Raw genomic sequence first — 14,767 nt, forward strand, 5'->3', positions numbered from 1 at the left:
CATTGTTCTCCAGCCTGGGTGACAAAGGGTGACTCCATCTCAAAAAAAGTAATAATAATAATAATTGAGGGCTGGATTTAGCAACATGGAGTTGATCAGTGACTTTGACAAAATTAGTTTCCGTGGCATAATGGGACAAAAGTCTAATTAGAATGCGTTTAAAAGAGAATGGGAAGGGAGAGGTTGGAAGCTCAAGTAGAGACAATTCTTTCAAGGAATTTTGCTAAAAAAGACAATAACTACTGATGAAAGTGAGATGAAGAGATTTTTCTTCTAAGATGAAAGAAATAATGGCATGCTTGTAAACAGACAGGAATGAGCCAAAGGACAGCAAAAGCTTGACGATGTAAAAGATTGAGAGAGGAAGAAGAGAGAAATGCTGCTGCCCTTGAATAGAAACACAGGTGGACTTAGTGCCCAAATGGAGTTCTTGGTTTTAGATAAGAGCATGGGTGGTCCCTCTCTGGTAGCCAAAGGGTTGACAGAGTATGGGGTGCAGCTGCCGTTAGATTCATAGAAGGGAGTGGTAGCCTGTGGAAGTCCTTGTCTGGTAAGGATGAGGGTGGAGGAGGAATTGACAGAATGAAGTAGTCACCTAAGTGAGCAGAAGGTAAACAGATCATAAAAGAACAGTAAGAGTTCAGGAATAGGATCCATAGATTCGAGGTCCCAGTGGGATTTTAGGATTGTTGGATTTTGGAGACTAAAAGGGGACGAGATGGGTACTAGTGAATAGAGAGAGAGATTCATGAATTCGAAAATCTGGAAGAGTTGCTGTGATTGATGATAACAAAGTTTAGGCTGTATGACCGTGGAAGTGAATGACTGAGGTTGTGTCAAGGACATCTTTGGAAGAAATGATTTCAAGGAACGGAGAGTCCTGGATCATCACATGATTATTGAAATATCCAAGAATAAGAGTGGTTTGTGGAGACCACGTGATCCAGGAGCCAAAATGCCCTGAGAACTGGCAGCTGATAGCAACAATGAAGGGCAGTGGGAGAATAGAATCTGGTGACATGAATTCCAAAGTTGGGGATAGGAGTGTGTGAAAGCAAGGTTCATAAGTGGCAGTTAAGAACAGGAGACCTCTATCTAGGATGGTGGTTTAGGGGCTGTAGGAGAATAAGCTGGCCTTTGAGAGGGTTATAGGAGAGGTGAAAAAATGTAAATTACTGGGAAGAGTAATCCATTGCCTTTTTTTTTTTTTTTTTTTTTGAGACAGCCTTGCTCTGTTGCCCAGGCTGGAGTGCAGTGGCCTGATCTTGGCTCACTACAACTTCTGCTTCCTGGATTCAAACGATTCTCCTGCCTCAGCCTCCTGAGTAGCTGAGATTATAGACACACCCCACCACACCTGGCTAATTTTGTATTTTTAGTAGAGATGAGGTTTCACCATGTTTTGGCCAGACTGGTCTTGAACTCTTGACCTCACGTGATCTGCCTGCCTCAGCCTCCCGAAGTGCTGGGATTACAGGTGCAAGACACTGTGCCCGGCCACATTGTCATTTTAATATACGATAAAGTAGTAATTATTATTGCAAACTTCGTTAGCAACATTTTTGTATAAATAACTGGGGGATTCCCATTTTTCTGGCAGGCCCCAAAAGTAGTAAAGAGACTTTTTTAAAGTCAGTGGATGAAAGTTTCAGAGCTCCAGGAGATAACGTATCAACCCCAAAGGTTTTTCAGCAAACTCCTTTTATTTCATGCATAATGAAATTATCAGATATGACCACCACTAATAGTTTGATCCTCTGATGGTGAGTTTTCTCTTCTTTATGGTTGAACTTCTTCAAAAGTTTAAGGAGAAATTTGAAGCCCTTTCCCCTATTTAAGGGAGGCAGGAAACCAAAAGAGGTTTGTCCCCCAGTCAAGCACTCTGGGCAGGATCTGGTCTCCCTTGATGTGACATTCTTTTTCCTTTTATATCTAAAGTGATGGACAGTGATGATACAATTGTAACTTCTCCGCACTCATTTGCAACTCAGGAACTTGACCTTCCTGTTCCCTTATCCGATGCTTCAAATAGCAAACATGCAACAATGCTCATGATATAATGCAGGAAATAGAGTAGAGATTATTCCTTCTTCTGTTTATTCTCTAATTATAACAAAGTCCTCTGTTTTTATGTCTTTTTCTTAACTAGGAAGTTCTTCTAAATCAGGAATGGATTGAAATCCAATGAACTCAAACTTTGGGTAAGTTTTCTATGAAACTTTTGAATTAAGTTATTTTTTCCTAACTACACAGCAATACATAGTCATTGTAGAAAATAGGAAAAGAAGAGAAAAATAGTAGAAAAGTACCACTTAGAGACAAACATTCCACATTTTATTGTATTTCCTTCTGATTATTCTTCAATAATTTTTTAAAATTGTGGTAAAATACACATAATGTAAAATGTACCATCTTAACAATTTTAAGTGCACATTTCAATGGTATTAAGTACATTCATATTGTTGCACTGCAATAACTACCATCCATCCACAGAAGTCTTTTTTATCTCACAAATTTGAAACTCTGCACCCGGTAAACAGTAACTCCCATTTCTGTCTTCCCCAGCCCCTGGCAAACACCATTTTCCTTTTTGTGTCTATCAATGTGACTACTCTAGGTACTTCATATAAGTGATATCATGCTGTATTTGTCCTCTTGTGCCTGGCTTCTTTCACTCAGCATAATGTCCTCAATGTTCATCCATATGTCAGAATTGCCTTCCTTTTTAAGGTGGAATAATATTTTATTGCATGTATACAAATTTGGTTTCTCCATTCATCCATTCAGTGGACTGCTTCCATATTTTGGCTATTGCTGATCATGTAATGGACATGAGTATACAAATATCTCCTTGAGTTCCTGCTTTCAATTCTTTTAGCTGTATTTGGAGTGAAATTCCTAGATCATATGGTAATTCTATTTTTAACATTCTGAGGAACTACCATACAGTGACATCCTGTCAATAGTGCACAAGAGTTCTGATTTCTCCACAACCTTTCCAACATGTTATTTTCTGCTTTTTTTTCATGGTAGCCATCTTAATGGGTGTGAGGTAGTATCTCATTGTGCTTTTGATCTGCATCTCTGTAATGATTAGTGATGTTGGAGACTTTTTCTGTACTCATTGCCATTTGTGTATCTTCTTTGGAGAAATGTCTATTCAAACTTTGCCCATTTTTTTCAAGCTTTGTCTGCTTTATTCCACTACATAAAGTAAGGCAAAACAGTAACCTGTCATTCATAAAGATCAAGAAGTGCCTGCCATTCCCAAAAGGGACCAAAAAGGATGTTTCTTCACAAATGTGCGTGACATTTATCATTATGCTGATAAGCACTTTAAACAACAACAAAAAACTTTAATGGATAAATCAAATAACAGATCCAAATTAACTGAGCTTTAAGTTTCCAAAATTGTTCTTTCAAATGCTAATGCTCTGCCCATTTTTTAATTGGGTTGTTTTTTTTGTTGTTGAGTTACAGTTGTTCTTTATATAGTCTGGATATTAACTCATTGTCAGCTACATGATTTGCAAATATTTGTTCTCATTTCTAGGTTTCCTTTTCACTCTGCTGATTGTGCCTTTGATGCCCAAAGTTTTCAATTTTGATGTAGTCTAATTTATCTATTTTTTTCTTTTGTTGCCTGTGCTTTCCATGTCATATAAAAAAAAATCGCTACCAAACCCTATTTCCATGAAGCCTTCCTCCTATGTGTTCTTCTAAGAGTTTTCTAGTTTTAACTCTTACATTTGGGTCTTTGATCCATTTTGAGTTAATTTTTGTAGGTGGTGTTGTAAAGTAAAGGCCCCACTTCATTCTTCTGTATGTGGATATAGTTTTCCCAATACCATTTGCTGAAAAAAAACTATTCTTTCCTCATTGGATGGTCTTGGCACTCCTGTTGGAAATCATGTGACCCTATATATGATGATTTATTTCTGGGCTTCTTATACATCGATGGTCTATACTACTGTTTGGATTACTATAGCTTCATTGTAAGTTTTGAAATCAGGAAGTGTGAGTCTTTCAATTTTCCTTTTTTTCAAAATTGTTTTAGCTATTCAAAGTCCCTTGAGATTCTATATAAATGTTAGGATGGATTTTTCTACTTCTGGCAGAAAATGTCCATGGTTTTTGATGATTTTTTACAGAGCTGCTATTACACTGTATGAACAATTTTATATTTTGCTTTGTCTTACTTAAAATTATGATATATATACCATTACAAAATAAATGTTACTTATTATTCAAACACTTCACAAACATACTTTACCGTGACATAAAGGAAATGTACAAATCGAAGTGTAGTTGAAAGGTCTGAAATATGCCTCAAACCACAAGACGTGTGTATACTTTAGATACTATAATCATTAAAATGAGAAGAATTTGATTCAAGACATTTCAGAGTATCAGGAAGTGATATTTATACTAAGTGAGTAGAAAGGAATTAATAAACAATTGTATTAGTTTAAAAGACCTTTTTAAAGTATATACTTACACTACTTTTGACTAACTACAACTCGGAATCATTTATTTACTTACCAAACATTTACTGAATTTCTATAGTTTCTGAAGTTCTGGGAACCTAGGTATAAATTAAATAGGGTCTTCACCCCAGGGGGAGGAAATAAATGCTGAAATTTAATGAAATTTTCATGTGTCATGAACTTTTACTTGCTTATTTAATCTTTCCCTCAGTCCTATGAGGAAGTGGCATTAACTCCGTTTAAAGATGAGGAAACGAATATTCATTTCAGAAAAGCTGAGCTGCTTATTGAAGGTGACACAAACAGTGAGTGTCAAGGCTAAGTGATTAGCCCAGGGTCATTTGCCTCCAAAGCTCATATCCTTTTCACTCCTCCAGGTTGCTTTTGTCGCTTATGACCTAACATGGAAGACTGGAGTATATGCAACTACCATGACAGCAATTAATTCTGCCGTATTAGAGTCAAGAAAGCCTTTAGAGAAGCACCCTTATAACCTAAGACTTGAAAACTGATGAGTTTATTAGATAAAAATGGGGAGAGGAACTTTCATTCATTCATTCATTTAGGTGTCCATTAACAACTTCTACAATGTGCTAGTCAAAGCATGAGACGCTGAGATGAAAAAAATGAGTGAGACACTGTGGTCATCCACAGCAGTCACAGTCTACTGGGAGACAGTTAAGTAACTGAATTATGACAAAGCATGATGTCAGAATCTGCCATAGAGTTGAAAACAGAGTCCTGGGGTCACCATTCCAGAGTCCTAAGGGCAAGTTCACAGTGGCAGAAGCTACACTGATGGCAGGTAGTGCTGAATATGGCAGCTTGGACCCTCCACGCCAAGTTCAGGAGTTTGGGTTTCATCCTATAGGCAATAATGCACCAGGAGTTTCTAAGTAGGAAAGTAACACAGTCAGTTCTGCTTTCTAAGAACCTATCTGGGCAGCACATGAAGCATAAAGAATGGGAACTGGGAAAGAAACAAGTGGCGGGAAGACCAGCCTGGAGGCTAGTGGTTCAAACTAAAGAGGGAGAAAGCCTGAAAGAGGCAGAAAGAAGAGAGACTGAGAAGCAAAGACCATATTTATGAGGTGAGGTTGGCAGCTTTGTTGCCTGTGGGGTGTATGCTGAGAGTAAGGAAGGAGACAAGAGAACATGACCAAAGACTTTGGGGTCATGTACATGTTCAGAACCAGCATTGTTTGCAAGTTATGGACCCATGGTGCATTTAATAGATAAGGCTCTTTTGCATTATCAGTATTTCTCTTATATATTTAGTCACTCTAAAATGACTATATGACTATTTTTATACCAATACCATTCTGTTTCGTGACTATGGCCTTATAGTATAGTTTGAAATCAGGAAGTGTGATGTCTCCAGATTTGTTCTTTTTGTTTAGTCTTGCTTTGACTGTGCTGGCTCTTTTCTGGTTCCATATGAACTTTAGAATTATTTTTTTCTAATTCTGTGAAAAATGATGGTGGTACTTTGATGGGAATTGCATTGAATTTGTGGATTGCTTCTGGCAGTATGCTTATTTTCACAATATTGATTCTATCCATCCATGAGCATGGGATGTGTTTCCATTTGTTTGTGTCATCTATCATTTCTTTCAGCAGTGTTTTGTAGTTTTCCTTGTAGAGGTTTTTCACCTCCTTGGTTAAGTATATTCCTAAGTATTTTATTTTTTTGCAGCTATTTTAAAAGGGGTTGAGTTCTTGATTTGAATCTCAGCTTGGTCACTGTTGGTGTATAGCAGAGCTACTGATTTGTGTACATTAATTTTGTATCCTGAAACTTTACTTAATTAAAACTTTACTACTATTTTGTGTATATTAATTTTGTATCCTGAAACTTTACTTTACAGTTCTAGGAGCTTTTTGGATGAGTCCTTAGGGTTTTCTAGGTATATAATCATGTCATCAGCTAACAGTGACAGTTTGACTTCCTCATTACCAATTTGGATGCCCTTTATTTGTTTCTCTTATCCAATTGCTCTGGCTAGGACTTCCAGTGCTATGCTGAATATAAGCTGTGAAAGTGGGCAACCTTGTCTTGTTCCATTTCTCAGGGGGAATGCTTTCATCTTTTCCCCATTCGGTATAATGTTGACTATGGGTTTGTCACAAATGGCGTTTATTACCTTATGGTATGCTCCTTCTATGACAATTTTGTTGAGAGTTTTAATTATAAAGAGATGCTGGATTTTGTCAAATGCTTTTTCTGCATCTATCGAGGTGATCATGTGATTTTTATTTTTAATTCTGTTTATGTGGTGTATCACATTTATTGCCTCGCAGATGTTAAACCATCCCTGCATCCCGGTATGAAACCCACCTGATCATGGTCGATTATCTTTTTTATATGCTGTTGGATTCTGTTAGCTAGTATTTTGTTCAGGATTTTTGCATCTATGTTCATCAGGAATATTGGCGTGTAGGTTTCTTTTTTTGTTGTGTCCTTTCCTGGTTTTGATATTAGGGCGATACTGACTTCATAGAATGATTTAGGAAGGATTCTCTCTTTATCTTTTGGAACAGTTTCAATAGGATTGGTACCATTCGTCTTTAAATGTCTGGTATAATTCAGCTGTGAATTCATCTGGTCCTGAACTTTTTTTTGTTGCTAACTTTTTAGTTACCATTTCAATCTCACTTACTGTTATTGGTCTGTTCAGAGTTTCTATTTCTTCCTGGTTTAATCTAGGAGGGTTGTATATTTCCAGAAAGTTATTAATTTCCTCTAGATTTTCTACTTCATGTGTGTAAAGGTGTTCAGTAGCCTTGAATGATCTTTTGTATTTCTGTGATATTGGTTGTAATATCACTCACTTCTTTTTTTTTTTTTTCTTTTTTTTTTTGAGGCAGAGTCTCGCTTTCACCCAGGCTGGAGTGCAGTGGCGCGATCTCGGCTCATGGCAAGCTCCGCATCCCGGGTTCAGGCCATTCTCCTGCCTCAGCCTCCCAAGTAGCTGGGACTACAGGCGCCCGCCACCACGCCCAGCTAATTTTTTTGTATTTTTAGCAGACGGAGTTTCACTGTGCTAGCCAGGATGGTCTCGATCTCCTGACCTTGTGATCCACCCGCCTTGACCTCCCAAAGTGCTGGGATTACAGGTGTGAGCCACCACACCCGGCCAATATCACCCTTTCTTTTCTAATTGAACTTACTTGAATCTTCTCTTTTCTTTTCTTGGTTAATCTCACTAATGGTCTATCAATTTTATTTAACTTTTCAAAGAACCAGCTTTTCATTTCATTTACCTTTTGTATTTTTTGTTTCAATTTTATTTAGTTCTGCTCTGATCTTGGTTATTTCTTTTCTTCTGCTGGGTTTGGGTTTGGTTTGTTCTTGTTTCTCTAGCTCCTTGAAGTATGACCTTAGATTGTCTATTTGTGTTCTTTTAGACGTTTTGATGTAGGCATTTAATGCTACGAACTTTCCTCTTAGCACTGCCTTTGCTGTATCCCAGAGATTTTGTAGGTTATGTCACTGTTATCATTCTGTTCAAATAATTTTTAAATTTCCACCTTGATTTTATTGTTGACCCAACAATCATTCAGGAGCAGGTTATTTAATTTCCATGTATTTGCATATAATTATAATTTTAATCACTGCTATATCGAAACATCATAGATTTTGGGACAGTGGATTAGTGAGTTTTCTCGTAAGACAAAATTCAAAAAGATTAATGGATCTTTACTGAAATGAAATTCAAATATTAGTATTTGTCAGTTGAATAATCTGCACTGCTATTTTAATGTTCCACAAAATTTTCCATTTTTCCAGGCCATTACTAAGTCTTCTAATTTATTTAGACCTGTTCTGTTCTGTAGAGTGTCACATTTGTTTTCATTAACAAGTATAAACATACTAGTTAAAAGTGAAATTGCTTATACCTGTACTGATAAGTGCCACCAGTAGAGGGCGGCAGTGAGGCACTAGAAAGAAGAACCAACTTACTGTCAGAAATTGCAGAAAACCGCCAAGATGGGGGTTGATGTGAATGACGGCAAACATTTGTTGGTGCTGGCATCCTCATTAACACCCAGATTGGCTTATTTTATGGGCCAGAAGCTTTGACATAAACATTGTCACAGAATTTTCAGATAATCTGATAATGTACTTATAAAGCAAATTTTGTGGAAATTTCTGGTAAGACTGATGAGAATCAACATTAAGAGATATTCTAAAAATTTTACATTACTTCAAAGAGACAAGAGTATCAGTTAAAATTAAGCATGTTGTTCTTGTCACTTCAAGAGTGTAGGCAGAGAATTTAATACTTTAGAGATGACAAAAGGCATCTTACCCCCTTTGAACACTACAGATATCCCTGAAATAAAAAGGAATATTTGCAACTCATCAACAGTAAGCAATGCATAGGTTTAATCAACAAGATAGGTTACCCGAATTTATCTTGCATCTATCTGCTTTTATAAACATTTAACAACAACAGCAATTTTTTGAGCACCTACTATGTGCTAGGAGTAATTCAAGGTACTGAATTACTGAGGTTATAGAAGGGAACAAAACAAACTCATTTCCTGCCTTCTTGGAGTTTAAATTATAGTGAGGAAGACAGATATTAAACAAAGCTGCATAATTAATTCATTTGTTACAGTGGAGAAAAACAAAAAAATAGAAATCAGTCTACCACAGGACCCCCAATCAATGAGTTTGACCTCAAATCAAAAAGGGGAAATTAAGTGAAATTGAAATAGGACTGAAGAACAACTTAAATTCTTAATACCCACTTATGCCATTTATTTCCTTTAAAAATAAATAAAATAGATAAGGTAAAATTAACAAATTCATGGAAATAACATTACTAAAGAGTATTTGAGTAGTTGCTATACAGCAATAAAGTACTTTGTCAACTTAAATTGTTGTTAAAATGCCCCATGGCTCCCTGAGCACCTAAACTTGATGAAAGTCTGTGTCAGTCATCAACCCAGCCACAGCCACCCCTGAGAACCTGGACTTCGTGCTGACCCCAGTCACTCTCTGCAAGGTCCCTCTGTGTCTTTGCTCTTGCTGTGCCCCACATCTCACCACATCTGCCTGATGTGCATCTTTTCACACCGCCATCCACCCCTGCTCCTCAGACCCTACCCCTTTCACTTCCACTGGCTGGAGTCCTACCACTCTTTCAATGTCCTAGTCAGTCTTCTAAACAAAGCGTAACTTAATTGAACCTCCTTTCCCTGAAAAAAAAAAACATTATTTTTTCCCTCAAAATGGTAAATTAAACTACAAATCACAATCATTCTTTGCCCATTCTTTGCTTAGAATTTAACTATATCTGAGCAGATTCAGTCTTTTATTTCAGACATATTTGTGTCTGTCATCGCTAGTAAACGCTGAGCCCTAAAGTTCTAGAACTGTGTCTAATTCATCCTCATATCGCCTTACAGATCCTGGCACATAGCAGGTATCTAGAAAACTTTGGTTAATTTGCATTATTGGAAGAAAATTGCCACAAATCTTAATCTTTAAGAATTTGGTTTTTTTGAAGAGCATGGAATTGGTAATACGCAGGCTATACATTTTGGACAACATAGAACACACAAAAAATAAATGTACGTCAAATAAAGTTGCCATTTTTTCCTTTATCCTATTTCAGTGAAGATGAATATTTAGGAAATTACATAAAATTTTACTCTGTGAGAGGCTTATCTAGGAGCGATGCAATTCTTGGAAAATACAAAGTTTGTCAAGGTCTGTAATTTGCTTTTACTCTCCTAATAAGTTTTTACTCTCCTTATATAGCCTGTTATTTCATGGATGTTGGCAGAAGACATGAAACTCCTGGGTCAGAGACAAAGGGTTTTAGTACCCATAGTATATCAAGCAGCATGAACATCATGCTGACATCTGCTCCTCATGTCCTCCAAGTCCCACTGGAGTAGTAGTGAGTGGGCCAATGGATGCCGTACATGCAGTCAGTGGGTTTGTCTCTATTGCAGCCAAGGAACGCTGGGCTTAGGGAGCCACTGCTTTTACGAAAAGCCTGCTCTTTGTCCCAGTGAGAGACATGACCTCATTCCTCAAAGATGCTGCAAATTCTAATAAAGTCCCAGGTAAGGAGAGGTTGGCCTGGTGGATTTTTGTTTTTTTTTGTTGTTGTTGTTGTTTTCAAACAGGGTCTAACTCTATTGCCCTGGATGGAGTGCAGTGGCACAATCATAATTCACTGCAACTTCAAACTCTTGGACCCAAGAAATCCTCCCTCTCAGCATCCTGAGGAGCTAAGACTACAGGTATGCGCCACCACTACAGGCTAATATTTTTATTTTTATTTTATAGCAATGAGAGTCTCACTGTGTGCCCAGGCTGGTTTCAAACTCATGACTTCAAATGATCATCCTGCCTCAGCCTCCCAAAATGTTGGAATTATAGGTGTTAGCTACTGCACCAGACCTGATCTCTCATTCTTGACACACACTGCAAGAACTTGCAGAGATGCCCAGAGCTCGTGGTAGATTGTCTGTCCCAAAACTATTCTGTGAAAGTAAGAATTTTGGTTACCCTGGAACATCAGAGGGGTTCAATAAATATTTGTTGAAGCAAATTAATTAATTAATGAGAAGAAGGAGAGACACTGAGTAACCAAAAAAAAAAAAAAAAAAAAAAGGCAAATAGAGTGAATCCCTTGAGGGAATAGTTTCAAATTTCAGACCTGATAAGGAGGAAAAATCAGAAGCATAACAAAAGCTAAGACATTGTAGACTACTTGGCTTTATAATAAAATACCTAAGCACATTACTTCATGGAAGATGAATCTAGGACTCACTATACAAAGTAATCACTGATGAAGTTCAAATTACCTAAGGTAATGCACCTGTCTCCCTAAATCAGCATTACAGTAATCACAGCTCTTTATATATGCAGCCTTTTGGCATGGACCAAATTTCTTTGAAAACTTTAGACACTATTCCCATTTACCAGCCATGACTTTTTCCCCAAAATTGTAAATTGAACTACAAATCAAAGTAGATCATATGAATAAATTTGGTCAGACTTAAACACTTCCTTAGAAATGTATAGTTTAAGCAAATGAAATATTGCTTAAATGAAATATTGCTCCGAAGATTCCCTTGAAGGGCAGGAGTTAAGCTGAAACATTTTGTGATGGTATTAGAAATGAGGGACTTGAGGCATATTTAGGATATTCAAGTTCAAAGTCCAGACCCATGAGTAGAGTTCACATTTACATTGATGATTGTAAATACTCCTTCTCCGGACCATAGTAGTCGTGTCTTAAGGGGCAGTCATACAGAGTTTTGTTATCGCACATCTCAACTTTTAGCCTCCCTGCCCTCTTTTTCCTGGATGCCTTCCAGTCTTCATGAGCCACTGCTGTACTATCACTGCTCTCCATCTGCTGCTCTCATAATTGGAGATTGATTGCCTCCAGGGTTCACAAATGTTTCAGGCAACCTTAAATAATTTGAGCTTTTAAGCAACTATGAGTTTTTCAGGCACTCCAGGGAAGGCCTTGTTTTTAAGATTTGTAATTCCCCTCTTCTCTCCTCTCCCTTCTACCCTCCCAAGGGATTTCACCCAGGCTTCCCTAAGGCCCTGGGTGAGAGGCTGTGTGAGCGAGCAGTGCCTTACTCAGAGTCTCCCCTCACACTCAAACTGGTGCCTCTGGATGAGCCATCAAAGCTTTTCCTACCTCAGCATGAGTGCCTGGCCTTCCTAGGGCTCTTTCCCCTTCTTTCCTCAAGTTTATGGAAACCTTCATCATCCCTTTGTCTTTGAAAGTCTTTGCAGTAGAGATGATCATCATTTCTTTCACCAGTCAGTTTCTCCTTCCCAACATCCCATTTTTACATAATTTATTTTCCCCTGACTATTGAGATTGTCTATGCAAACCTCCCTGCTACCAGCCCCTTTGTTGTATACCTGATTAAACGCTGGAAGGAACAAGCCATGCATTGTGCTAAGATTTTATCCTTAAACTAAGGACGCTGCAACTGAGTTAGTTTCTGTTAAATGCTTGAGTCGAGAGGTCATGCAAAGCCATCATAAATGGATCAGATGAAGATGGTCTACAGGGAGAGATGAAGTGTACCTTGTCTGTTTCGTTTACCTCTTTAGGCACTCTTGCCCCACCTACCTAGCAAGGTATCTGACACATAGTAGGCATTCAAGTCTTTATGGAATGAATAAATCAGACTGTGGAGAGAGAGAGAGAAAGAGAGGCAGCCTTGCATTAACAGCTTTCCGTTTCCTTGTTCTAATTCCACATGAGGACTGTCTGCATTTCCTGTCCTCATGTCCACCAATACATTCCCCTTTATGCCAAAACTAGTTTGGGTGTCTTTAATTTCTTGATGGTCTTCTTAAAAGGCAACCTCCGAAGAAAAATATGACAGAAACTCCAACTTGAGGATGCTTTTGCAGAGCAGGCCTCAGCCCCTCTGTGTACATAAATCTAGGCATTGCTGATTGAACAGGGGTTCATTTAGAGCCCACAGGGAGGACTCCAAATGAATAGAGGTCTGATCAGGAGGCACTTGCCAAGTTAAGCTCCAGGAAGAGGAGGAGCAGGTTACGGTTTCACCTTGGATTTCTGGAACGCTGCTGGACTAACGTGGTGGTGCAGGAGGCTTCTCTGCATTTCTGCCTGTATTCTCAGTCACTGTGCAGTACATCAAGAAGGGTCACTCTTTCCTGCTCACTGAAGCAGTAGGGAGATGCCCCCTGCCCAGGAGAGTATATTTCAAAGTGAGGGGGAGAGGGTAGTTGAAAAGCCATAGGCAGTCATTCTAGGTTTGAAATATAGAAAAACAAAATATTCAGAGACAGTATGATGAATTTGTTCACAGTGCAGGTTTGAAGTGAGACAGATCTGCATTCCAACACCAACTCTGCAACTTACTAACAAGCTCTGTGATCTTTAATAAACGGATACTTTTATGTTAACCAAAAAAGAGTGAATTTTTCTAACAAGTTAAGAAATATGGCACTAAAACATACACTTTTTTCACTATTACCTTTTTACCCTAAATCCCTGAGTGATAACGTAAAAGAAGAGTGCAGTCAATATCTAACAAGAGAGTAGTTATACAGTAATAGCCATCAGTTGTGGCATCAATCAAGAATTAGTAGTATCACCTCCCTGAATAGGAGGCACACGTGAATTCTCATATGCAATCTTCTGAAGACCTTAAAAGCAATTTGTAAATGATATGACCTGTAGATGGCGAACTTGGATAGGGGGAATGCTAAGCAATAACTATCTAAAAAAGAAAGCAGTGGTTTTTGTTTTGTTGACGAGAGGACTAAGTAAAGTCAATACATTCATAAGTTCTGTTTATGACCACAGGCCCAAAGATTCTTTGCTGACACACCAGGTTCCTTCTGTCTGTGGACAAGAGCCCACTCGCAGTCATGCCCACTGTTGTGGGACTAGACTGCATTAGCTGCTGGTAGAAAGGTTTTGGCTCTGTTCACACTGGCTGCTAGTCATTGATACAAGAGCAAGAAGTATCAAACGGGGAAGGTAAATAGCTTTCCTGGAAGTCTCTTGGGGAGTGCAGAAATGCATACGTAACACTACTTAATTATCTGACTACATCCTACATGTCCAAAGTATCCACATCTTTTGATCTAGATAAATAATTATACCCTCCCTTGCTCGCTTGTTGCCACTGTTGAGTATTTGTTCTTCACACTCCCCAAGGCAATCCTTTAGGGACCAATTACCATCCTTTATTGACATCATTTCACTGGCTGACAGAGACTTCTGGAGTGCCACACCGGGCATTCAGGACTCCTAAGAAAGCTCTTTAATACTTTTGTGTAATCTCTGTGCCTTACGTGAGAAATATGAATTTTTTTCCTTAAAATTCTACTTTGGAGTACTAGTTTTAGTATCCCGGGTCACATTGCATGTATGTGGATTTGTGGGAAAATTAGTGTGACTTCCAAAACTGTGCCTGCTCATGCGGTGGCCTGGGATGTTTTGTTGGTTCTTTCAGCTGTGAAAGAGCCCGACATCTCACCCAACATGATAGATTGATGACCTTGTGCTGCATTAGAAAGCAGGGTCATTATCCCCAGAGAGCCTCGCAGCTTGTGCGTCAGGTGAAGGGACATCACTAGGCTTCCACGGTGCCTCTGCTCTGTCGTTTATCACAAGGCTGTAATCATTTTCTACACATTGGCCTCCACACAGATGTGTGCTTCTAGAGTCCAGAGACTGTGCCGTTTTCATCCCTTTACCCTTCACATCGTGGAGCACTGGCATATAGTAGGTACTTACGAA

General features: G+C 38.5%; 1 protein-coding gene across 30 annotated transcripts in view; it reads left to right on the forward strand.

Moving 5' to 3' along the window:
* ALPK1 (alpha kinase 1) overlaps nt 1–14,767 on the forward strand; it is a 136,763-nt gene that overhangs the window by 11,131 nt on the left and 110,865 nt on the right. For 14 of the 30 annotated variants that reach the window (XM_078002155.1, XM_028848674.2, XM_078002149.1 and 11 more), the window contains one exon: nt 2,150–2,201. Coding sequence is in view for 7 of the 30 variants with exons in the window: in XM_078002130.1 (XP_077858256.1) it covers nt 10,656–10,751 (96 nt within the window). In the remaining 23 variants the exon portion in view is untranslated. Of the gene's footprint in view, nt 1–2,149; nt 2,202–4,698; nt 4,793–10,457; nt 10,572–10,634; nt 10,752–14,767 lie in introns of those variants that run through there. The other 16 variants (XM_078002145.1, XM_078002156.1, XM_028848675.2 and 13 more) reach the window with 5 other exon arrangements.

This window comes from Macaca mulatta, chromosome 5 (genome assembly GCF_049350105.2).
Source record: "Macaca mulatta isolate MMU2019108-1 chromosome 5, T2T-MMU8v2.0, whole genome shotgun sequence".
NCBI lineage: Eukaryota > Metazoa > Chordata > Mammalia > Primates > Cercopithecidae > Macaca > Macaca mulatta.